The following is a 27,648-nucleotide window of genomic DNA, read 5'->3' as shown; positions in this document are numbered from 1 at the left end:
GATTTCGCTGAAAGGGCTAACATCCATGCCATAAAAGAAAGGGAAAGATTCGCTCGCATCTGGTAAGTAGCTCAGTTGCTTAAGAACAATTATTGGATCGTTATTCCATTAGTCTTTCCCAAAGCGGTAAATTTTTCTCGTGGTCTTTGTCTGAAAAGCGACTGGCGAGTATGAAATGATTAGGTACTAGAGATTGTCCATATCACGCAAAATTTCTCCTTTTTGACCCCCCCCCCCCCCCCCCCCTCTTGTCACGCATTTTCCGATCTCTAACGTGTCGCGTTTGACACTAAGCACCCCCTTTTTACTGTGACGTAATATGGAAGACCCCCTAACAAAAGGTTGAGATAAAAAAACAGCGGAAAATTTAAAAAGTTATTTATTAGGACTCTATTACTCTAAGTCAGTAAAGTGAAGTTCAATATAAATGTAAACAATCCATATTACCTTCATTACTTCGTAATATCGCACTTTTTAAGGAAAATAATGACGTTATCTACAGTTAATATACTTAAATATTCTATTAATATAATTTGTTAATTAAAATATATGTTGATTATTAATATTTCAGTGAAAAAAAACCTTCGTAAGAGTTTTAGGTTATATGACAAATGCTAGCAAAATCTGTCATATCATAATATATGTTTACATTGTTTGCAATTTCTATTGAACTCCACTTTATGTAACTACGTTGTTTTTTTATTCCGTAGACTAAAATGACATTTCATGTAGTACTAAGAAATGTCATGTCTTACATATGAAACGTCATTTTAGTCTACGGAATAAAAAAACAGACCTTATGTACATGGAACTGATTGTTATAATTACAATTTATTTACCTGTAATGCAGTCAGCTGCAGAGAAAAGGTACCCGTCCTGTACCTATGTATGCAAAGGTGCTAATCTAAGCTAATAAATAGTATTGCTGACTATACATCAATAAATAGCAATTACAAAACAAAAAATACAAAATTCTTTATTTCATTAAATACAGTACATATAATTTAGGGTATGGTGTCTCCCGGTAAGCAATATTGCCTGTGTTGGGAGGCACCGCTCTTCCGTGATTATTAATAACGAATACTAAGATCTATACTATTTACAAAAATTTACTACCTATAAATACTATTTACAATTTACAAACAAAATATACTACTAACAAGCAATACATTAATTATAAACGATACAAGAACGACATAAACTAGATTAAAATAAATTAATTTCCAGTACGCCTGACTGCGTGTGTGTGTGTATGTCTGTGCGTGTGTGTGTGCGTGTGTGTGTGTGTGTGTGTGTGTGTGTGTGTGTGTGTGTGTGTGTGTGTGTGTGCGTGTGTGTGCGTGTGCGTAATGGTACTCATCGTAATAGGCACTCTGTTTCCTCATATGTTTTATTTGTGAGCCATTTGATTACAGTGGACTTACATTCCTGGGACTGTTTAGGGTAAATGTTTAGGATTTTATTATATATTTGAGCAGATTTTGCATTGAATTGTGAATTTGCAAAGGTGGTTCTATTATGATAAGATCTAATTAAATCCTTAACTAGGTTTTTATAAATATCTTAAGAGGCTCCCCGCGGTTTTCATAAATTTTTGACAAGTTTTGAGCCGTTACTCCTACATTTGCACTATAGATAGAATTATAAGACAAACGGCTATCGGTTCTTCAATTTTTTATCTCCATTCTGGTCTACCGGATTTTGAAAGAAATGAATACTTATTTTTTTATGATTTTTTCAAACATTGTCTAAAAACACACCTTTTTCGTAACTCATCGACACATATTACATATACGAAATCTACATATTTGGGTTCGTCTTTGACGTCTCTAAAAACTGGTCAGAGATTTTAATTTTAAACTAATTAACACAAAAGTTATGGCCAAAAAAAACAGTTTTTTGGCCTAAAATTTTTCAACTTTGATGCCAAATATCCCGAAGACAATGAACTTTGAAGTAAATATGGGATACTATATTGCTTAAAGCTGTTGCTGTTAATATGACAAACTACAATAGTACATTACGATACAAGTGCGAAAAATAGGAAATTCGAAACGAGTGGCGATAAATTAAAACACGACCGAAGGGAGTGTTTTAAATCGACACGAGTTGCGAATTACCTATTCGCACATGTATCGTACAACATTTTACAGTACATATGGCCCTTTAAATGTTCGACACAGTAACGTAATATGCACTAGTGCGGTAAAGTAGCACCATATGTACTGTAAAGACCATTACAAAACTAAGGAATTTAGATCGAAGGACATTGGCGTTAGGGAGCCCCTTAACATAAAATAATCTAAAGGTGTTCTACACTGGACGATATCACCGGCATCAATAGCATTTTACTTTACTCCAAGGTATGTTCTATCGTGTAGATATTAACAGAGTTTAAAACTTAAACTAGGTACCTAGGCTAGGTACCTAGTTTAGGTAGGTAGGCTAGGTAGGTGTTCTTGCTAATTTTTTTTGCGCCCGCGAGCATAACTACACTACAAGCGCTGGTTGCCTAGCGGTAAGAGCGTGCGACTTGCAATCCGGAGGTCGCGGGTTCAAACCCGGCTCGTACCAATGAGTTTTTCGGAACTTACGTACGAAATATGATTTGATATTTACCAGTCGCTGTTCGGTGAAAGAAAACATCGTGAGGAAACCGGGCTAATCCCAACCAGGCCTAGTTTACCCTCTGGGTTGGAAGGTCACATGGGGTGAATCAACTTTTTTTGTTTTGTTATCCTGTCTCGTTGTCCAAGGGACAACAGTGGCACAGTTTGTTTGAAGAGACGTTGTATGCCGTTCTATTAACAAGCTTAGTAGGGGGCCCATTATGGACATTGGTTATAACGACCACAAAAACGCAAGTTTAATACATTTAAGTACCATAAAATCAGTATTTCAATGAACTTTTGTCCCTTGGACAACTAATCGTAACCATGGCAACGAGTGACGCTAAAAAGTTGATGCTCCCCATGGCAGTCGTTTTCGTAAAAAACTAGTGCCTGCGCCAAATCTTGGGATTAGTTGTCAAGCGGACCCCAGGCTCCCATGCGCCGTGGCAAAATGCCGGGACAACGCGAGGAAGAAGAAGGGAGCATAACTACACTGGTTGCATTTGTAAATCTTTTTGCCTTTATGGTTGGTACCAAAATTACAATGGTTACATTTGTAGGGCTTTTCATCAGTGTACATCGTTATTGGGTTTCCAATGTATATTTTCTGCTGCTAGCATAACAATACTGATTACATTAAGGTTTCTTATGGTTAGGTATGTCTCTTTACATGTACTTTCAAAGCACTTTTGTATGCACTAGCATAGGTACACTGTTCGCAATGGTAAGGTTTCTCGTTGGTGTGCGTCAGTAAATGACGTTTCAAACCACCTTTATATGCGCTTGAATAACGACACTGGCCACATTTGAAAAGCTTTTCACCAGTGTGTTTTCTTATATGCATTGATAATTGATTTTTGTAACTACTAGCGAAACTACACTGGTCACATTTGTAAGGCTCTTCGCCAGTGTGTTTTCTTGTATGGATTACTAAATAATTTTTGTTGGTACTAGCAAAACTACACTGGTCACATTTGTATGGTTTTTCACCAGTGTGTTTTCTTATATGAATTAATAAATTATTTTTGAAATTACTTGCATAACTACACTGCTCACATTTGTGACGCTTTTCAGCAGTGTGTTTCCTTAGAATATGTTTTTTCAAACAATATTTTGTGATAGTAGAATAACTACACTTATCACACTGGTAAGGTTTCTCATTAGTATGTGTCCTTACATGAACTTGCAAAGCAAGTTTATATACACTAGCATAACTACACTGATCACATTTGTAAGGCGTGTCACCAGTGTGTTTTCTTACATGACTAAGAAAATTAGGTTTGAGTGCACTAGCATAACTACACTGGTCACATTTGTAAAGATTCTCTCCAGTGTGTTTCATTACATGAACTCGTAAACCACGTTTGTGTGCACTAGCGTAATTACATTGGCCACATTTGTAAGGCTTTACACCAGTATGTGTTCTTGCATGGATTAATACACTATTTTTGTAACTACTAGAAAAACTACACTGGTCACATTTGTAAGGCGCTTCACCAGTGTGCTTCATTACATGAACTCGCAAATGACGTTTGTTTGCACTAGCATAGCTACACTGGTCACACTTGTAAGGTTTTTCACCAGTGTGTTTCCTTACATGAACTTGAAAATTACTTTTTTTGTTAGTAGAATAACTGCACTGGTTACAATTGTAAAGAATCTCTCCTGTTGGTCTCTTCTGTGGAGTTTTCTCTGCAACAAAATGTGTTATTTATGAAATCTTATGGTACATTGTAAAACAAAGAACTGTTGACTGGAAGAGATCCCGTAGGGATAAGTTTGTCTTTATATTTTTATTGCGATTTCCACTTGTCTCATGAGGGACATTTCCATCTGAAATTCTAATAGAAACGTCCATATTGGATATTAAGCATAAGGAACTTTTTCAGATGGAAAGTCACATTTTTGTCTTCATATCACTGCAAAGCTTTGGATTCACTGACAAGTCTATACATTTACGAAGCAGCTGTCTTTGTGAAGCAGAATCTAGAACTCTTCCCGCCATTTAATAATATAAATAATAGACCTCTTCGACAGTACCAAATGGCACTACCGCCCTATAAGCTTAAAATAAGAAAAAAAAGCGCGTATCACATGTGTATACAAATATTTAATAAAATTCCTGCAAACATAAAGTCGCTACCAAATGATGAATTCAAATTTAAATTGAAAAATATATTGTGTAATGCAAGTTTTTATACCATTGATGAATATTTTAATTATAATTTCTAGCTATAACTTCATTGTGACATGTAAACTTTTGACATTATAAATTCTAATTATACCATATTTCATTTTGGCATGTAAACTTTTGACATTATAATTCTGATTATTATTTCATTTTGACATGTAAACTTTTGACATCATAAATTCTAATTATTATTTCATTTTGACATGTAAACTTTTGACATTATAAATTCTAATTATTATTTCATTTTGACATGTAAACTTTTGACATCATAAATTCTAATTATTATTTCATTTTGACATGTAAACTTTTGACATAATAAATTCTAATTATTATTTCATTTTGACATGTAAACTTTTGACATTATAAATTCTCATTATTACTTCATTTAAGTTTTGACATTATAGATTCTAATTACTGGTTCATTTTGACATTATTGATTCTAATTATTACTTCATTTTGACGTAAAAAAGTAAATTGGATTAACTAGTTATTAGCTAACAGTTTGATGAATTTATGTGCGGAATTTGAATGACTAACTGACTGAGACTTAAAACTTGACGTCTGTATTTAATAATTTAATGTTTGTATTTGATAATATTTTAGGAAACACGACATTTATGTAACGTATTTTACTTTGACATGCATAAACTGTGTCAATACAAATAATTTTCACATGCCCTAGGGCCGAGCATATCAAGGGTCAACAATGTTAATGATATCTAATGTACCATATGTTCTTGTGAATAAACTTTCATTCATTCATTCATTCATTCATCGGGCAAGATGCAAAATTTGGTCAAAACATAATCTGAAGTCTATGCTCTTTAACCATAGACAGGATTTGATTGTTAAGACATTCCTTTACATAAGAAATAAACTGGATTTTAGATCACATTTACAGATTGCTTACCACACCATAGTTACATTGCCGAATTTGTTGATGAAATATAAATTCAATATATTATAAATTATTATAAATATTATTATTTATTTATTTTTATTTATGTATTTAAACTTCATTGCACACATAAAGAAAAATGTACAAATGGCGAACTTAATGCCCAAAAGGCATTCTCTACCAGTCAACCATAGGTCAAACAGAGACATTTGTGTATGTTGGTGCAGGAAAAATTAATAACAAATAATTAGGAAAAAATAAATCGTGAAGTCAATTAATATTAAAAATATATAAATAGTTAAATACTACTACTTATAGAATGTATAAAAGATAGACTAATACATATAATTATGTACATATACATGATGGTGAACCTTATTTAAGTTCTTCTGACAGAAGAATCTCTATTATATATTGTGATAAACTGCACAGTGAGTCTAACTGATTAACTGATTTATTAGTTTTATGTTATTCGTTTTAATTTCTAATTTAATGTGTGCAAGTGTTATTGATTGTAATTTTAATGTATATTAAAATTCAAAAACAAAATCAATTCTTTTTTTTTTCAAATTTGTTAATATAGGTTAATAACTTATAGATTGTATGAAATTGTGTAGTGAAAAAGGGTACAAGTCTCATAACTCATAACATCTTTATTGCTCATATATTACATTGAATACAGACCCTGTAAGGGCACATAAATCCAATATATATGATAAGAATACCCAACAACAGATAACAATACAGGCACACACACAACAATAACAACTATAACAACAATATAGGCAGACTAAATCAATTCCACACCATTTCAACACCAACTCAACTCACTTTTAATTCAGCTTAGTGTATGACGAGTCGACGACCCGTCGTAAACCACCCGTCGTACACTACAGTTACATGCATATTGAAGTTTACAGTAGAGATGGGACGAATTATGGAATTATTCGGTAATAAATAAAATTGCCGGAATAAATGAAAAAAAAAACAGGAAAAAAACAATTGTCAATTGTTGTTGTGTACAAATGCGAACTTATCCCTTTAAGGGATCTCTTCCAGTTAACCTTTGGGCAATTGGGTACTTGACAGTTTCTGTAAATAATGTCAATCGATCTTGATTTTCCTGAGGATCAAATGTCTATATAGGACTCAAGGCATTTAAGCAACACAAAGGTCAGAAATGAGAGAAGTCTGACGCTTGCACTCGATTCTAACAAAATGATATTATAGGTAATAATGTGACGTCACATTACATTAGTCTGTCCTAAATGTATGGAAGATCAAGAAAATTGCTGTTTTGACCCTGAAATATTGTGCTTATGCATATAGTTGTAGTAAAATTTATTTTTAAATAAAATGTAAGGAATCGAATGGTACCATATTCTTTTTCTGTCTGAAAGTTTTTTTAGACGAGCCTAATATCTCATTTTCTATCCATTAGCTAGGTCCACACAGAGCGAGCATACGTGCGAGGCAATTTCCTCGCTCGCTCGTGTGGACCCGCCTATTTAGCTAAATTTCGTTATAATATTCAACATGTGTCAAGTACCCAATTGAGTGTTGGAGCCGGTAGACATGTCTACTGTACAAACGACGTAAAAAACACAAGAAAGTATTTAGTTGACTTATAACCTATAATATACATATAACGGTATATACACTGTAAAATGTAAGCTCGTCCAGAACTTTTCAAGTACTCTCTTCCATCAGGTTACGCTTTCCCGCAGGTTAAAAGACAAATGAGGATGTTGAATCCATGGGATGTTTTGGTTACTTGGGGAGTGTTGAAATTTTTTTTGCGAGGTCCATTTGAGCTGGTTGTTTCATTGGAATTGACTAGGAAGCTATTTCTCTGGCAAGCTGTTATTGAAGTGTTTAGAAATGGTTTTTTAGAATGACGACCGGTTTGGCCTAGTGGGTAGTGACCCTGCCTACGAAGCTGATGGTCCCGGGTTCAAATCCTGGTAAGGGCATTTATTCGTGTGATGAGCATGGATATTTGTTCCCGAGTCATGGGTGTTTTCTATGTATTTAAGTATTTATACATATTTATATATTATATATATCGTTGTCTAAGTACCCTCAATACAAGCCTTATTGAGCTTACTGTGGGACTTAGTCAATTTGTGTAATAATTTCCTATAATATTTATTTATTATTTATTATTTAATGATACATATGAACTAAATAATTCGGCCAAATATTCATTCATTCATTCTTTTAAAATTATGGCTTCAGTCCAGGGGGACTATCTCCTCAGTATCAAGGGAATAGGAGCTTAAAATACAACTAAAATTGTACAGTTTGTACAAGACTGCAAAATGGTGGTTAAACGCGTTTTAAGATTAATTCTCCATTAACTGCACACTACTATATTAGTTTACTGTATAATAAGCAATCGATTTTACACTTTAAATAATATTAAAGAGCAAAACACAAAGGAATTAATCGTGAGGCTATCAAGACGGCGTTCACACTGGAAGTCCAGCCGAATATTCGGTTCGGGAAAATCTGGAATTTGTATTCGGCAAACTCCATATTAGGCCCATCTCTAGTGTACTGTAGGAAATAGGCATTTGGTGGGTGAATCAACATTTTTTGTTTTGTTATCCTGTCCCGTTGTCCAAGGGACAACAGTGGCACAGTTTGTTTGAAGAGACGTTGTATGCTGTTCTATTAACATGCTTAGTAGGGGGCCCATTATGGACATTGGTTATAACGACCACAAAAACGCAAGTTAGATACATTTAAGTACCATAAAATCAGTATTTCAATGAACTTTTGTCCCCTGGACAACTAATCGTAACCATGGCAACGAGTGACGCTAAAAAGTTGATTCTCCCAGGTATTAATTTTAAGCTGAGTGGGAGTTGAGCAGCTGTTCAGTTGTGCTAACACCTTATTTGACTGGATTATTGTTTTTATGAAGGCATGAATTTTCGGCGAGAAATCATTAAAATCGAAATACAAAAACTAACTACTCAAAAATGTCATGTCACCTAAAAAGTTATCACACCACAGACAAATTTAATGAATACAAAATCCAAAAAAATACTATACATCTACACAGATTCCTCACCTTGGTTGTTTCTTTTGACTTTCTCAACTTTGGGGTTCCTGAGTTCCTCTACACCAGCTTCAGGAACTTGTCTTTGGCTGTCCTGGTCTGTGCTCTCAGGGACAATCTGACATGACTGCTTCACTTCTATCTCTTGGTTGAACGCTGAAATCACCCGCAGTTTAAGACCTCATGTTTATTTAAACACAACACAATATACATTTGACAATCCATATTGTATGTGAATTTCCACAGATCATTTAGCCATTTATATACATGGTATTCGGAAGGGTCCCGAAAATTTTTAACTGTCTATTCCTGATCATATTTAAAGGCTAATAAGTCCTATAATTTTTTCTGGAATTTACCTATTTTGCAAGTAATACCAATTAAAAAAAAACTTTTGCCACTATGCAACATAGTCTAAATATCCTATTTGATAGGTAGATGTCAAAAGTTACAAATAACATGTGCAAAAACTAAATTTTACGAAAAAAGTAATAACATAAAAATATTATGTACAAATACAAATAATGTTTTAAGTCCTTAATTGTAAATATGTAACATACGCCACTAATCTAGAGACGTCATTATTGTCATGTAATTTATTTAATCATTTTTACAAACACAAATGGGTGGAAAAACAATTAAAAACTTATAAATAAAAAAATTGTCCCATGTCGAGACCGCTTGGCAGGGTGCCCAGAAGGCTGGCTGCATTATATTTATCCGCTGGGCGAAATACAGGCCAGCCCTCTGGTCACCCGAAGCCTCTATAAGGCGTTTTGCTAACTCCTTAAAGAGACGGCACCCTAGGTTAGGTTTTTTATAATGTGTTTATATCTTTTGTATTGTTTTTTAAGTGTTTTTATATTTCACTTTTATATACATATTGTAAAAATCCTAGCCTAAGAGAAAAAAGATAAATAAAAGATAATAATAATAAATTTTATTTTGACAATTGGGGAGACTTTACACCTCCAAATCTTATTAGTATTAGTACTCTGGCATTGGGGACCTTTTACATCTCCAGACTAGATGTATTTTTAACTATAGAGACTATACATCTCTATTGTATTGCAGTAATTATTTATTTTAAGATTATTATAATGTAATGTTTACCCAGGTATTGGCTGTTGTATTTATCAATGTTTTTATGTATATTTCATGTCACTATATGATGTTACTATAAATGTTGTATTGACTTGTAAAAGAGCCCAGTAAAACAATCTATTTCTCTAGCCCCTACAACTTCATGCAATTTATTATAATATCTTATAAATCAATATAAGGGGACATCTTACACAGATCGAACTAGCCCCAAATTAAACAAAGCTTGTACTATGGGTACTAGGTAACAATATATACATACTTATATAAATAAATACATGGAATCATCTATGACTCAGGAGTAAATATCTGTGTTCATGACGACCGGTCTGGCCTAGTGGGTAGTGACCCTGAATGAAGCCAATGGTCCTGGGTTTGAATCCCGGTAAGGGCATTTATTTGTGTGATGAACACAGATATTTGTTCCTGAGTCATGGGTGTTTTCTATGTATATAAGTATGTGCACATCTGCACACTTAACACCCGAACCTTAAGGACTGAAGAAAGTTTACAGGAACTAGAATATGCCCTCATCAACATAAGGTGGGATATACTAGGCATAAGTGAGATGAGAAGAGACGGCGAAGGAATCGATGAACGCAGCAACTACATAATGTATCACAAAGGCACTGCTGGCTACTATGGAGTGGGATTCCTAGTAAAGTCGAAGCATAAAAACAAGATCTTGGAATTCATAGGAGTATCAAACCGTCTCGCAATACTCCGTATGAAAATACCTGGTAACAGAAAAGAACTGACAATAATCCAAGTGTATGCTCCTACGCAGCAAGCTAGCAAGGATGAAATTGAAACTTTCTACAACAACCTAACAGATGAAGTAAAAAAATACTCTCATAATAACCTGGTCGTCATGGGAGATTTCAACGCACAGGTAGGCCCTAGACAAGAAGGAGAAGAGTCAATCATGGGAAACTTTGGACATGGCAAAAGAAGTATCAATGGTCACAAATTGATTGGCTTCCTACACGAAAACAACTTAATATTAATGAACTCCATGTTCAAGAAAAAAGAAAAAAACAAGTGGACATGGATTTCCCCAGACGGACGAACTAAAAATGAAATTGACTTTATTTTATCAAACAATGCCAAACAGTTTAGCGACACAAGTGTAATTCAAAATCTCAACTTCAACACTAATCACCGTATGGTACGCAGCAGTATGAACTACTACCCACCTAAAAACTCAAGAAAAAGCTTTAACAACAAAGCAACCAAAAACCTGTCTGAACTGGGACCTATCAACTTTAAACTGCTAACTGAAATTGTAAAATCCACCAGACCACTAGCAGAAAAGTATAGAGAAGTAGAAAAAAATCTCACACAAGTATCAAATATGGATAGAAATAAAACCAAAACACACAAATTAAGTGAGACTACAATTAAACTCATGGAGGAAAGAAAGGCGATCATCTCAGAAAAGAATAGCAAAAACAGAATGAGGATAACTAATCTCAGCAAAAGAATAAGAGAAAATATAAGAAATGACAGGAAGCAAAGAAGACTAAGAACTATAGAGGAGCACATAATAAAAACAGGTGGTACTAAGAAAGCGTTAAAAGAGTTAAGAGAAAAAGGAAAAGAATGGATTCCCAAACTGAAAAAGGCACAGACAAATCTCACTAACCGTACAGGAATCCAGAAAGTAGCAACTGAGTACTATCAAGCCCTGTACTGTAATGAAAGTTCAAACTCCGAGCAAGAAAACATTCAATTGCTGGATGGATTGTTTTCAACACATGAAAGTGATGCGGTACCACCTATACTGGTAGATGAGGTCAAAAAGGCAATGAACTCCCAGAAGCTAGATAAATCCCCTGGACCGGATAAAATACCCAACACACTTATGAGAGGAACAGTTGAAGAACTTAGCCAAATCCTAACAGTGGTATTTAACGAAATTTTAGGAACGGGGACAATCCCAAATCAATGGGGGGAATCAGACATCATCTTGATCCACAAAAAAGGTGCGAAAGACAATATAGGCAACTACCGCCCAATAAGCCTTATGTCAAACATATACAAAGTTTTTGCTAAGGTGATACTAGATAGAATATCAAAAACATTAGACGAATGCCAACCAATCGAACAGGCTGGATTTAGGAAAGACTTTAGTACAATTGATCATATCCATACGGTAAAACAAGTTATGCAAAAATATAAAGAGTTCAGAAAGCCTTTGTTCATAGCATTTATCGACTACTCAAAAGCGTTCGATAGCCTTAACCACACCTGTATATGGACAAGCCTGAAACAACAAGGAGTACACGAAGTATACGTAGAAATCATCAGACGGATATATACCATTAGCAAAAGCAGAATTAGACTGGAATCGACTGGTAAAACATTCCCTATACAAAGAGGAGTCCGGCAAGGTGACCCACTATCACCAAAATTATTCTCTGCTGTCTTAGAACAAATATTCAGGAAACTCGAATGGGAACACTTTGGCCTCAACATAAATGGCATACGCCTAAATCACCTAAGGTTTGCCGACGACATAGTCTTGTTTGAGGAAAACCCAAAAGAACTAGAATGCATGCTAACAGATCTAGCAAAACAGAGCAAGGCCGTGGGACTGGCGCTTAACTCAGACAAGACTAAATTGATGACAAATTCTAGGATTCAAGAAATCACAGTCAATGGATACATTTTAGATTACGTTGAGGAATACGTGTATCTAGGTCAAATAATATCTTTCAAGGACCAAATGGACAAAGAAATCGAAAAAAGAATATCATCCGGCTGGAGCAAATACTGGTCACTTAAAGAAATCATGAAAAGCAACCTAGGTATACGAATAAAAAGCAAAACTTTCAACACATGTGTCCTTCCGTGTCTAACTTATGGCTGCGAAACTTGGTCTCTTACTAAAAAACAAAGAGATAAACTTGCAAAGTGCCAGAAAGCTATGGAGAGGAGCATGCTTGGGGTAAAACTACAGGATAGAAACCGCAGCTCTGACATAAGAGCTAGAACAAAAGTAGCAGATATCCTCACTCACATAGATATGCAAAAATGGAGGTGGGCAGGTCACACTATAAGATGTAAGACAGAAAAGTGGAGCCAAAGAGTTCTCATGTGGCACCCTACAGACGGGTCAAGATCGCAAGGCCCTCAAGTAACAAGATGGGAAGACGAAATTATTCGTACAGTGGGACCACTCTGGACAAGGGTGGCAAGAGAGAGAAGATACTGGAAGGAGTTGGAGGAGGCCTTTGCCGACAGGCACACTGAACTAAGAGACTTCATATGATAATTCAAGACTATCAAAAGAACAATCATGTTCAGAACAAAGGGCTATATAATAATAATATAATAATGTATTTATCTATAAACACGTACATCGTCGCCTAGTACCCATAGTACAAGGTTTGCTTAGTTTGGGGCTAGGTCGATCTGTGTAAGATTATCCCCAAATATTTATTTATTTATAGCATAAATAAAATACAAATACTGGGATATGAACCCAGAACCTTTGGCTTCATAGGCAGGGTACTCACTAGGTCAGACCGATCAAAGATAACTGACCTGTTAGTGCATGGCGCACGCCGCGTCGGTCCAGTTGTTCGGGACCGAGCACGACCTCATCTTTGACAGCGTGTTCGGAGTACAGCTCCGCCGCCGCGCATACGCCGAGCGACTCGTCTTTTACACTTACATCTGAGCATGAAGGCTCAGCTTTTATATATACACATTCGCGTTTGGACTCATCATTTACATACACATCATCCAGCGGCTCAATTTTCACAAACACTTCTGTGGACGTGGGCTCATAAGTTATACATACTTCCTCACAGGGTTCAACCTTTACGCAAACATTCTCTGTACCCTGTAACGCTGAGGACTCCATCGTTAACTTAAAAACTCGTTTCTATTATTCTTTAGCTTCACGTAAATATAGAGATAAGTTTCATTTTTCAAATAGGATATTGTTTCAAATCCATAAAAAAATATACTAAAACAGGAATTAAAGAGAATATAACGTTTTAGAATTATAGGTAAAATAAACTCAATTTACTCAATTATCCGTAGAGCATCATTGCAAAAAGTGCAAATGCAAAATTGCAACAAAATTGCGAAATCAAAATGGCGACCTGTTTGGTTCGATACTTAAGGCCAGTCCAGACGGGAATATTAGCCGATTTGATCAGAAAAGAAATTGGCGAAAATCTCCAAGTTAATCACCAATTTTAGATTTGTGGTGATATTTGAGCACATTAAATTAAAAATGCCTCCATATATCACAGTATGGGGTTCAAAGAATATAATACTCACTAGGATGGGGTTCTTCAAAAAAGGAGTGTACAGGTTTTTAAAGGGTCGGCAACGCGCATATAATGCCTCTGGTGTTGCAGGCGTCCATAGGCTACGGTGACTGCTTATTATCAGGCGGGCCGTATGCTTATTTGCCACCGTCGTGGTATAAAAAAAAATAGCATTCTTGCGTCCGCATCTCCATGTTAACTAGTGAGTATTATATTATTTGATGTTAACGGTAACATCGGTCATAATCGGTGGTTGTAATACTTGTAATCGGCGAGGAGGGGCGCGTCGAGTCGGTGGCGCGAGCGGCGATCGTTGCTTAGCATAGGTTGCCAGCCCGCGCGCCGCCATGTTGTTAACTTTCGTGAGCTAGGGCGTTGTCGGTCCACACGAAGAAGGTTTTGTGAATTTATTCTATCTGCGTACTTGTAATAGTGATGTGGAGTGGGCCACAAGACAATCAATCAGATTAGAGAAAAATTGTTCCCGTCTGGACTGGTCTTCAACTTTAGACGCCAATTTGACGTTGACATTGACAATTGGGCACTTCATATACAATCATAGAATATCATACCAGATAAACATCACTTTTCACTCTTTAGAATTATCGAAACTTATAGGGCAAAAATCCGATCCCACTATTGAGCTATGAATAAATAATAATATCCTATTTGGAGATTAGGTGACAGTAGAACGTAGTGATTATATGCTCTTTGGGCGCGGCGCTCTGACCTATTCGCTAACGCTTAACGCTTAGTTATCGTAGTCCTGTGATAAATACTGAATTTTAGGATTTTTTAATAATAATAATAATAATAGTTCTTTATTTACAGGTAAACACCCATTTCAAGTCATTATGTACAATATAAAAATAAAAATACAAAGTACAATACAAAATATAAAAATAAACAGTAAACAACTTTAACTAGAAATTTAAAGAAAAATATATTGTACGAGTTTGAAACGATAACCTAATGGAAAAAGACCTTTGTTTACTTGCCGTTTACAAGATTCAAGATAATATCGAAAAGTGTTATTGACGATGGAGTCAGAGAGTGTTTGCGTTAAACTTGAGCCCTGTGAGGATGAGTGTATATCAGATATGCCCACGTTCGAAGGAGTGTTTGTGAAAGCTGAGCCGTTGCTGGAAGATGTGTGTGTAAAAGAAGAGTCGCTCGGCGAGAGCGCGGCGGATGTGGCAGCGGAGCTGTACGCCGACCACGCCATGAAATATGATCTCGTACTCAGCCCCGAGCAGGAGCTGGAGCTGCCCGGCGTGTGCCACGCACCAACAGGTGAGTAGTGGGTTCTAGCTATAAGCTGTAAAATCATTAGGGCTTGGGAAGTACAGTTGGTTTCTTAACTCATTGACTTAGCAAAAGTTGGATTAACATATCTACTTGTAATTTAAACATCATTAGAATACTTAGGTTAGTTTTACAAAATTTAGGATCTTTTGTTGCTCTTGGATGAACTTTATTTAACAATGTGTTGTACTTTTTAATGCATGACCAAGTTTGAAAAGCATAAAGAAGAAAAGATATGTCTTGTATATTCTAATAAAGAAATCTTTAGTAATTACATGTAATGCTTTCTGGATCATTTACAAAATAGAATTCTCTGTTAGTCATTTTAGTAATATGAGTGTCCCATTTATAGTTAGCGAGGAAACTAGAGCATTCGGGCATTCTGGGCTCCGTTCCGCTCAACATTGCTCCAAGCAATTATTAGGGTTGGCAATCCTTGACATTCCTTTGCGTGCACAACCACAGATAAGATAATTACATTAATTTTGACAACCCTAAGGGATAGCTCCATTCATTACAAAAGGAACAACATGATTTGTCCCTGAATCTCTGTCAAACTGGTTTTGTAGGTAGTTTCCTTTCTGTATGGTAGTACTATTATTTATTCTGTGGCCCAGATCTCTTTAACTGGCTATTGCTTGTAGGGTAACAGAGCCAATGCGATAATTTAGTTTAGGGCTTGTTTTCCCTATGTGTACAACAGACAGACGACCGGTCTGGCGTAGTGGGTAGTGACCCTGCTTATGAAGCTGATAGTCCCGGGTTCAAATCCTGGTAAGAGCATATATTTGTGCGATGATCGGATATTTGTTTCTGAGTCATGGATGTTTTCTATGTATTTATAATTACATATATCGTTGTCTAGGTACCTACAACACAAGCCTTATTGAGCTTACCGTGGGCTCTAAGACTCCACTGTCCGTCTATCACCAGGCTATAACAACAAATACTAAAAACTACGGAACCCTCGGTGAGCAAGTCCGACTTGCACTTGTCCGGTTTTTTTAAATGTACAGTCGAGTATGGTTAGTAGGACTTCGCATATAACAAGCAACCGTTTTTAGCGACGTAACTATAGGCAAATGTTTGGTTTTAGGATGAGCTACTATTAAAGTACAACCGTTTATTACGACTCGGTATATGGCGGGATTTTACACAAAATTGTCTGGTTAGGACAAGACGAGTGTTGATCAGTGTTGGCCGAAACATTAATGCAATTGACTGTTAACCATTACAAATTGAACCGTAAACTATTACCTTCCGTTAATGCCCTCTGAATTTGTTAATGCACTTTTTTTTTTTTTTTTTTAATCTGATTTTTATTGAGGCTTTGGATGTTAATGCACTTGAATAGGAAATTATTCTTATTCCCATAGGAAATTATGAACTTGGACAATAGTTATTCTGCTGTTTACTCTACTACCTAAGTCTCATTTGCATAATGCAGTCCGTACTTTTAACTATAGAAATTAGAACTAAAAACAATCAAAAATATTTTGATTTAAATGATTCTATTTTTCTCTGATAAATATTATTAAATGCATATGTTAGTGCCTGGTTGCCTTATGGGCGCTGCACGTAGTAAAGTATGACTCACGCTAGACCGGGGCGGGGCCCAGTCGGAGCTTCCGGCGCTTCGTTTACTATGGAAGGCACCACGTAATTACAGATGAGCCGTCTTAGATAAATCATATCAAAGTAAATATTGGTTTGTAGATCTTTGCCTAGAAGTCAGAATTAAAAAAAAAAATAACCGTTGCATAATATTGTATGAATATCCAAAAACAGCTTTTAGGATCCTATTCAATGGCCCCCGCCGGGGCGCGTGGCCGGGCTTCTTATAAAGTTGATTTCGATATCACGGGCAGTCATTAAACAAATAAAAACGCTGGAGTAGAAAATACACTATTTAATATGCAGAGCAATGCTGCAGTACTCACTAATATGTACACGGCGATTATAACAATTGCTATTGAAATATTTTTACTAGATATGATATAAATACAATTTGTTACAGACTGGGCGCTCGGTGACGCAGACGGTTGCCCGCAGACTAGGGGCCTCGGCGGAAGACAGCTCGCTCGGGCCTGCTCCGTGCGGGTCGAGCCCTGCGACGGCCCCAAATCACACCACGTACCCAAGACCAAGAATACTCCAATGGTCGCTAAACCCGCTTCACCGCTACAGAAACACAGACAGTATCAATGCAAAATATGTAAAAAGCAATTTCGTGAGTTGAGAATGGTACATAGACATATACTAAAACACACTGGGGAAAAACCATTTGAATGCGAATTGTGTCAGAAAAAGTTTTCACGATTAGATAACTTAAACGTACATAAACGAATTCACACCGGTGAAAAACCATATCAATGCGAACTATGTGACAAACAATTCAGAGATTTGAGAACTGTGAAAAGACATAAGCTAAAACCACATAAACTAATGCACACTGGTGAAAGACCATATGAATGCGAATTGTGTCAAAAAAAGTTTGCACGAATAGATATTTTAAATGTACATAAACGAATTCACACCGGCGAAAAACCATATCAATGCGAAGTACGTAACAAACAATTCAGAGATTTGAGTAATATAAAGAGACATAAGCTAATACATACTGGTGAGAAACCATAACAATGTGAATTATGTAAAACTCAATTCCGAGAATTGAGTACTTTAAATAATCATAAACTAATACACTGGTGAAAAACCACATAAATGTAATTTATGTAAGAAAACATTTAGACAATTAGGTCAATTAAGCACACATAAACGAGTCCTCACCGGTGATAACCATATCAGTGAGAAATATATAAAAAGCGATTCAGATTCGTGAGTACAACAAATAAACGTAAATGAGTCCACACCGGCAAAAAAGCATAAAATATGAATTATGTAATAGTACATTTCGACGCTAGTGCGGAAAGTATGTCATTACTAGAATGAAATTTCCGCACGTGTATCGAACGACGTTTTTTAATACAGTTGCGAAAAAATAAGAAAAACAACAAGTACTTTTTTATGCATATTCTATAAGACAGGAACAATTGTAAATATAAAATATTATACTATTATTACCTAAGTATCGTTATTTACGATTATTTGTGTATCGTATATTTAAATTGTATGAAAACAATATGCAACTCTGCTTTGACAGGCGTTTCGGCAGCTATTCCGTTCCATTCAGACAACTTATTAAGAACGGTTTTTCAATATTCAATATTAAAAAATAAACGTGTTATAATGATGAAGAGGTAAGTAATAAAATATGAAATCTCTATATTTTTATTATACATTAACAGTAGGTTTTTATGTTCATTACGACTTTTAAAGGAAACTAATATTAACCCTCATCAATAAGTAGTCATGAATTGGAACAAGTGGAAAAGTAAAAAGCACTAGTTCGCGAAATCCAACTTTCGCACGCTAAACAGCTACGTAAAGTAGCAATTGTTGAGCAACTGTATTAAAAAAACTTTTTTGCTATTGGGTAATTAAGTTCACATATACGAATTCACGCTAGTAAAAAATATACGCATGCAAAACCTAAACAAAGTTTTTATGTTTTCAATTTGATTAATTATATGAAGATTTTTTTTTAATGCCTACCATATACATGATATGCATTAAAGATGCATGAATTAATATATCATCCAGTGCCAGAGATATAGTCCAGTGTGTTCTCCTTTAGTTTATTTTATATTTTTTTTCCTACTCCTCTACTGTTATCTGTCATTTATGCATTCATTAACGCGAATATAAGAACATACATAAAAGGTTTCAAGAAAAGTCTATATTGTCTATTTCTCATAAAGGCTCTTGTGCTTTTAATCGCTATAACGTTACTGCGATTAATGGCTACCAACCTAACAAAACCAAAACGAATACAGTTTTAAACTAAGTGCATTGCTGCCAACTTACACAATATTCATTTGGAGGCATAGTAAAAATAATTACTTCATAAGTCAGAAACACGCATGTGACACCCGTAATATAGCAACACCCATAGACTACGAAGACCGCTTAGCGAAGACCGCTTGTTAGTCTCCGTAGGCTACGGTGGCTAAAATTGAGAAAAAACTGTCCAAAAATTTAATTTAGCAAGTAGCAAGTACCAGGGCCTCATGAGTTACGAGGTGTCGCTGACCGGCCGGCCGCGGCCCGGGGCGGGCCGGGCGCGTAACAAGGTATGCTTGCGCGTCTTGGCTATATACTTTTGCTTTGTTTACCTAAATTAAGATTTATTTTTGTTGACTCGTAGGAAAAATATTGTATGCAACGTTGTATAAGTAGGTCAAAAAATGCTCGTGGCGTATTCCTTTACAATGTTCGCCTACGCCTTCGGCTCCGGGTCACATTGTAACTCACGCCACTCGCCTTTTTTGACCCTTCTTATACAACTGTTGCATAAAATACTATAATATATTTTAGCATGTAATAGCTCTGTATCGTTTTATTACAAATGAATAAATCACTACACCTTATAAAACCAAGTCCTCCGCCGCGTCCGTCTGTGTGTGTATGTTCGGGACTTAAAAACTACTGAACGGATTTTCATGCGGTTTTCACCAATGTAATAGTAATTTTTGAGGAAGGTTTAGATGTATAATTTGTTTGTGTGAAGCCGGGGCGGGAGTTGTAATTAAATTTGTAATATCATTAAATAACTTTGTAATGTTTCAGCACTTTTACTGGCCCAACTGCCAACCTTTTCTACCATCTATATACAGTCAAATTATGGATGCTCACAAGTTGCTCAATATATGTCTCATAGCACACATTAGCAGTCCCTCGAAACAGGCAACATTCAAATTTGTTTTACAATATATAGAAAGGTAGGTATTATATAAAAATGCCATCCATAATAATCATGCACAGCGAGATAAAATTACAACGAGCAATAACTATCCTAAAATTAAAAAACATATCCTAAAACTACACTAAATTACAGGATAACATAAATAATTTTCGTAATATGCTACTTTACCGCACTAGTGCGAAAATTAGCATAATACGTTACTGTGTCGAACATTTAAAGGGCCATATGTACTGTAAAACGTTGTACGATACATGTGCGAATAGGTAATTCGCAACTCGTGTCGATTTAAAACACTCCCTTCGGTCGTGTTTTAATTTATCGCCACTCGTTTCGAATTTCCTATTTTTCGCACTTGTATCGTAATGTACTATAACATGTCTAATTGTTTAATATTATTGTGAAGTATGATGGCCGAGAACCCTAACCACCTGCCTCCTGAACACTGCCAGCCGTGAGTCAAAAATATCAATTTCTCTATTTTTTAATATCAAATCATTGTACTCACGACACATTCTGACGATTGATTTGTAAAAGGTATTATGTTTTAAATTAAGAGGAATTAATAGCTTTGAGGCATATTTTTGAGTAAGTTGCGTGAACTTATATTTATACACTTGACTATACATAAATATCATTTGATACACTTACCAGTCTTTTTAAGGCGAAGAATAACACCATGATACCTTCATAAAAATAAGGTCAATATGGTGAAGCCGTCTATCAGGTAAGAGCAGTAGTACTATAGATCACGGTTTGGTCGACGTGGCACTCAAAGGCCTACAACACCCCAGTAATAATAAATACCGTCTACAAGCTCTTTCGTAGCTTCTAACGCTTGAGTTAAACACATATTCGTTTAAAATAAGGTCAATATGGTGAAGCCGTCTATCAGGTAAGAGCAGTAGTACTATAGATCACGGTTTGGTCGACGTGGCACTCAAAGGCCTACAACACCCCAGTAATAATAAATACCGTCTACAAGCTCTTTCGTAGCTTCTAACGCTTGAGTTAAACACATATTCGTTTAAAATAAGGTCAATATGGTGAAGCCGTCTATCAGGTAAGAGCAGTAGTACTATAGATCACGGTTTGGTCGACGTGGCACTTAAAGGCCTACAACACCCCAGTAATAATAAATACCGTCTACAAGCTCTTTCGTAGCTTCTAACGCTTGAGTTAAACACATATTCGTTTGCAGAAGGTCGGTGGAGCAGAAGGAACGAAGCTCTTTCAATTTGTCTGAGCGAAGTACGTATTCGCATAATTTTAACCCTTTGGTCCGTTTTCATAACTATGGTTTTCGTAACTGGCTGCCAAAGAAGATTAATTTTTCCTATTTCATAATTAATTATCAAACAAGAATTTACTTTCTGGTTTCGTAATCGAGTTTCGTAACTGGTTATGAAATAAGATTTTTTTTTCTGTTTTCGCCTGGATTGGCTACGAAATATGAATTATTTTTCGCTGCTTCGTAATTAGTTATCAAACAAGAATTTATTACTGTTTTAGTAATCGAGTTTCGTTGTTAACTTCGTTAAATTTTTTGGAAGTTAAGTTCCCCTTTTGTTGCCAATTTACCATGTGAGTGACTGACTGGGTAAATTGACTACAAAAGAGAAGAGAGCAATATCCAGGCTCTTTATGTACCAATTTTGTTTAAAACAAAACTTGGATACAATAAAAGTACCTACATAGATATCCCTACAGTAAATTAGAGAAAATAAAAATACGAATATTGTAAATCATCTACTTTAATTTTCTCGATTTGTATAGATACAAAAGCTTGTTAAAACGGAGTACCCTTAGTAACAGTAAAATAAAAGAAAAATATGACCTAACTTCCTTTAACAAAAAATATAATTTTCACTTCGTAATAATTCTTCTTAGTCTAATCTAATACATAAATGGAGCAATAATCTTAACGCAGTGCCCGGTAGTTATTTTGTTTTCAACTAACTCTGCTACTGCCCTTTCAATCTCTTGATCAATTTCTTGATAGTTTTTATTTACCTTCATTGATCGCTTATAATTGCGAAGTTTAGTTTCCATTTCTAACACATCTAATATTTGTGCTATATTGGGATTCTTTCTTCCCACATATTTATTTATACGCGAGTGCCACGCCTCAACTGCGTTTGTGGTTCGGATTTTCATGTTTTCGCAGCACCACTTTTTAATAAATCCGATGTCTTTCATCCATTTTAATTGGTAGTACTTGTTAAATATTGTAGTTTGATCATCATTTGGGGCTCTGTTCATCACATATTCGTATCCCTCTTTAACGAACGCTAAAGGTAAACGTGCTAAACCGGCACAACGGGCGACATGACGTCTTTGAATTCTCGACTTCATATCGAGCATCTTTGTTTTACGGAAAAGCGTATTGCAGAAGTGAAAAAAGCAACCCTTCACTATGACGTCTGGAAATACGATTTGAATACCTTTCCTAGCTGCTACTTCGTAATCTAAAGTCACTCTTGCTGCTTTCCAATCAGAAACTTGACTTTTAATTATCCTGAATAATATCTCATTTGTTCTTACATTCTTAGGATCACGCTCTTTCTTTTCTATCCTACTAGGAGAAAGAAAGCGTCCTAAGTTTTATTTTTAGGTTCCGTTACAATTTTTCAAACGCGTTGTACGGCGGTTACGGAATGGACTATGGAAAACAAAGTGAAATGTATGAAAATTTTCAGAAATATGCCTACTTTTTCGTAGGAGGATGGAATCAGCTCATGATTCTGAGTATATAAATAACATTAAATTTGTCTTTCTTAAAAAAAGGTATGTATCGTTTTACATGAAAAAGGTACTAAGTGTATCACACAAGTTTTGATAATTAATTAATAATTACGAACGAAGAAAAAATACTCGATTACGAAAGCAGAAAGTGAATTCTTGTTTGATAATTAATTATGAAACAGGAAAAATAAATCTTCTTTGGCAGCCAGTTACGAAAACCATAGTTATGAAAACGGACCAAAGGATTTTAACACATTCGCTACCAACGTTTTAGTAGCGCTACGACCGTAACCCAGCCTAGCGTTTTTCGTTTAAAATTTAGTTAGGATGAAATTTCGCAATATGGCGCGTGATCATATATTACTGGTCAGGCTTTATATTGTTGTTGTAAATAAACTGTCATTAAATCTAGCGTTGATGGTATAAATGAAAGTAAGTATGTAATATTGTAATAGCATTTATTTTCTCATAACATCTCCCGTACTAACGCTAGCACCGACATACGCGCTGTACATACATATACATTTATACACACATTTACAACTGCCTCCAAGCTAACGGTTACTCGTGACTGGCTCATGCTATCTCTAAATAGACAGAGAACGGTATATTATGTTGTACAAAAGAAGTTATAACATTGTTTAAAGCCTACTGCCAGAACTTCTACACGTGTGGGTAAGATATATGCAGAGTACGATATAATAATGCATTTGGGATACTGTCGGGTCTGCCGCGCTACTGCAGTGCATCAGGAGGCTCGGACCGATGGCTTTCAGGCCACAATGCGCAAGCGTACTGCCTCACTGATGCGGCGGTTGCGCGGTAGTTCCAACAGTCTGCTACCATGGGCGTAGGCAGGTAGAGACAGCCCCCCCCCCCCCCACTCCCGAGCTCAAATTTTACATACAATGCCCCTCTGCAGCTGCTCCCCCCCTAGTTCGCTGGCTGGCTACGCCTTTGTCTGCTAAGTGTGCTGGCCGAAAGGTTAGACTGCTCGTTCCAGCGCCACTGGATGCTGCCGCACGTAGTGGTAGCATTAAATTTTGTATTTTTATTTTCATGTGATTGCGTCTTTTACTACATTAGCATATTAAGATTAATTTTATTGGTAGCAATACAAATAATATGGGCTTATTAATCTTATTATGTGTGAAATAAACGATTGAATTGAAATGTAATAATGCTAGGCTACAGACATAGTTGTGTTGCATATTTTGCCTATACATTAACAACTGGGCCTAAAGGTCTTCCACATTCGATGCGGAATCGGCAAAAGCCGATAGAAAAAAAGCCTTATGTCAGCTCAATAAGAGCCAAAAATACTCGGCTCGCATCGGCCGAAGCCTTCTGACGCGACGTCTTTTTCCCTCTCATTGCATTGAAATACAGCTTTTCTATCGGCTATTGCGTTGATAACTCATGATATATTAAACCTCATGTAATTCTATTTTAAGTTCAAGTTTCTTCAATTTTATATCTCGAATTATCAACTTCTTCCCGCCGTGTACCCATATATCGACGCGGAATCGGCAAAAGCCGATAGAAAAAAGCTGTATGTGGTGGCTTTCGCCGATTCTTCGTCGATATATCGGTACACGGCGGGAAGATATGTGGGGAGCCCTTCACAATGAGATAACTGTGATACAATAACAAACCACTAACATTGCTGGCATAAGCCATTTAACTATATTTCATAAAACCTCGTCACCCAAGAAAAATAATGAATAAAGATAATAACACCTTGAGAGACTCGCTAGGTGGTTGGATCAAGGGTCAGATGCAGAAGGCGGTGATCTTGGACGGCGCGTATAGTACGTTCCTCTCTCTGCGGCCCTGACCACCGGCAGCTTGGGCCCTGCCCCGCTGCTGGCGGCACCCTAGGTTAGGTTTTTTTATAATATGTTTATATTTATTTTGTATTGTTTTGAGTTTTTATATTTTACTTTCATATTCATATTATAAATAACCTAACCCAAGATGAATATAAGGGGTAATAACCCAATTTTCGCCAACGCACAAAAGTTACCGACATCGCCAAAAGAATTGCGAAACTGAAGTGGGAATGGGCCAGCCATATATGTCGCAGGGATGATGACCGATGCGGCCAGCGAGTACTGTTCTGGAGACCTCGACTGGGAAGCCGAGGTGAAGGAAAACCACGAGCCAGGTGGTCGGACGATATCAGAAAGACGGCAGGAACGATCTGGCATAGAACCGCCGCATACAGAACAACATGGAAATCCATGAAAGAGGCATATGTTCAGCAGTGGACGCATATATGCTGAGAAGAAGAAGAATAACCCAATGGCATAATTGTACATTACAATACAAGTGCGAAAAGTAGGAAATTCAGAGAATGACGATAAATTAAAACACCACCGAAGGGAGTATTTTAAATCGACACGAGTTGCGAATTGCCTTTTTGCACGTGTATCGTACAACGTTTTTATGGCCCTAAAATTGTCGATATAGCACGTATAGTGTTAGTTACCGCACTAGGGAGGTAAAGTAGCGCCAAATGTACTGTAAACATCCTTACGTCGGTGGCCAATACAGCCCGCCTGATGGTATGATGCTACCGTGATGGACTCTTGCAACTCCAGAGACACATGGGCGTTGACGACCCTTTAAAACCTCTCTACTCCCTTTCTCTTTACGATATAATAAAATGTAGCATGCAGTTTTTAATATGGAGCATTCGCCAGTCATTCAGGTCCTGTTTCGCAATGACCAAGTATTGGATAGCTAATTAACAAATAAATTAACTGCCAGATAAAACTTAATACAAAACTTAGCACTATATCTACCAGTTGAACTTATTTGAAGATTGTGAAACGCCAACGATGACTTATTCGTCAGATAAGTGGCAAGTAGCTCATTCAGGGCTTTACTTGGACATTGTGAAACGGGCCCTTAGTAAAATATAATTATTATAGAACTAAAGCTCATTACCTATATCCGATGCAGCGGCATTTTAAATCTTAGGCATAGCACAACCAAAAACATGTATAATGTATAATTTAGTTGAACTGTAATAAAAATAAGTTTAATAAGATATTTACTTCCTGCAGTCAAACTGTTTGGCAAGACCTCTGTCCACAATGTAATATTTTATTAATAAATAAATATTTTAGGACATTATTACACAAATTGACTAGTCCCACAGTAAGCTCAATTAGGCTTGTGGGTACTTACAAGGAAAGGAACCCAACTGTCCGGTTCCGATTTGATTCATTTTGATATATGTTATAGAGTAGTCTAAAATAACGGACACGTATTTTTTTTTAGCTGCCCAAACTCAACCTATTGGAAGAAATTGTCCTCCAAAGTACTAAAAAATGACTAAATCTTCTAACTCCTATAGAAAGTGATGCTCAAGCAACTTGCTAGTTAATGGCTGGTTTGAGTATATGTTTGAAAGCAGCAAAAAAATAATGAGCACGTGTTTTGTTATGTCGGCTAAAACTCATATTTTCCTAAAAAAAATCGACATTCAAAGTTTTATAATATCTCATCGCTAAAGTTACACATAAAGACGGGTGTTTTTTTAGGAAAACTTGAGTTTAAGCAGATATAACAAAACACGTGTACATTATTTTTTCCTGTTCTCAAACATATACTCAAACCAGCCATTAACTAGCAATAAGTTGCTTGAGCATCACTTTCTATAGGAGTTAGAAGATTTAGTGACTTTTTAGTACTTTGGAGGACAATTTCTCCCAATAGGTTGAGTTTGGGCAGCTAAAAAAAAATACGTGTCCGTTATTTTAGACTACTCTATGACATATATAAATATAAATCAAATCGGAACCCGACAGTTGGGTACCTTTCCTTGTTAGACAATGATATAAATATTTATTTATTCTTAAATACATAATTAACACCCATAACTCAGGAACAAATATTCGTCATCACACAAATAAATGCCCTTAGCAGGATTTGAACTCGGGACCATCGGCTTCATAGGCAGGGTCACTACCCACTAGGCCAGACCGGTCGTCAAATATTAATGTTTAATAATTCAATAAATAAACATCAAATGTAACACTTAATCATTAAAGCACATAATTTTGACTTTATATAAACTAGTCAATCAGTTTTTTTTTCAAAATATCGCGACCCATATCTACCCTAGATATGGGTCGCGATATTTTGAAAAAAAAAAATCAAAGAAATCTATTTATTTGCAAAATTCCACGAAAACCGGTAGAAGCGAACATACGGACGCGGTTCTAAAAATAAACATTATATACATTTTGATGCATTTGTGGTCGTGCTATGCGAGATGTACATGTTAAGATATATGTAACTTTATTATAGACATTTTTAAGCGGAGTTAGTCAGCAATATACTAAAAATATTCCAATGTTGAATCTTATTCAAAAGATATTTCAATATATTTAGCACAAACGCAAATAGGTCTTCAATAATAATTTAAGAGCAATTTATCGTTATGAAAATAAATAATTGGAAAACCAGTCTTGATATAACGTGGAATGAAACTATTAGAAGTATTAGAACAAATTAAATTATTTTCAGAAAATATTTTAATTTGTTTTTATTTCAAGTAGAAACACTATTATATAAATTATAAACTGAAATAAATGTCATGTACTAAGAAAAA

General features: G+C 35.9%; 2 protein-coding genes across 2 annotated transcripts; one reads left to right on the top strand and one right to left on the bottom strand.

Moving 5' to 3' along the window:
- Positions 1-950: 950 nt before the first annotated feature.
- On the bottom strand, positions 951-14,410 carry LOC133532683 (zinc finger protein 431-like). The gene is made up of 3 exons (XM_061871449.1): positions 13,419-14,410; positions 8,781-8,924; positions 951-4,304 (listed from the first exon to the last, which is right to left on the bottom strand). The coding sequence occupies exons 1-3, from the start codon at positions 13,738-13,740 to the stop codon at positions 3,265-3,267; spliced, it is 1,506 nt and encodes a 501-aa protein (XP_061727433.1). The 5' UTR covers positions 13,741-14,410; the 3' UTR covers positions 951-3,264.
- A 307-nt stretch (positions 14,411-14,717) lies between these two features.
- LOC133532684 (zinc finger protein 732-like) lies at positions 14,718-19,500 on the top strand. Its single transcript, XM_061871450.1, has 3 exons — positions 14,718-14,835; positions 14,987-15,448; positions 17,478-19,500. Exons 2-3 carry the CDS (start codon positions 15,196-15,198, stop codon positions 18,095-18,097), a joined length of 873 nt encoding a protein of 290 aa, XP_061727434.1. The 5' UTR covers positions 14,718-14,835; positions 14,987-15,195; the 3' UTR covers positions 18,098-19,500.
- The last annotated feature ends 8,148 nt before the right edge of the window (positions 19,501-27,648 follow it).

The sequence above is a fragment of the Cydia pomonella genome, chromosome 27, assembly GCF_033807575.1.
Source record: "Cydia pomonella isolate Wapato2018A chromosome 27, ilCydPomo1, whole genome shotgun sequence".
Classification (NCBI taxonomy): domain Eukaryota; kingdom Metazoa; phylum Arthropoda; class Insecta; order Lepidoptera; family Tortricidae; genus Cydia; species Cydia pomonella.
The sequence above is the reverse complement of the archived record's forward strand: the minus strand, read 5'-3'. Positions and strand labels throughout refer to the sequence as shown.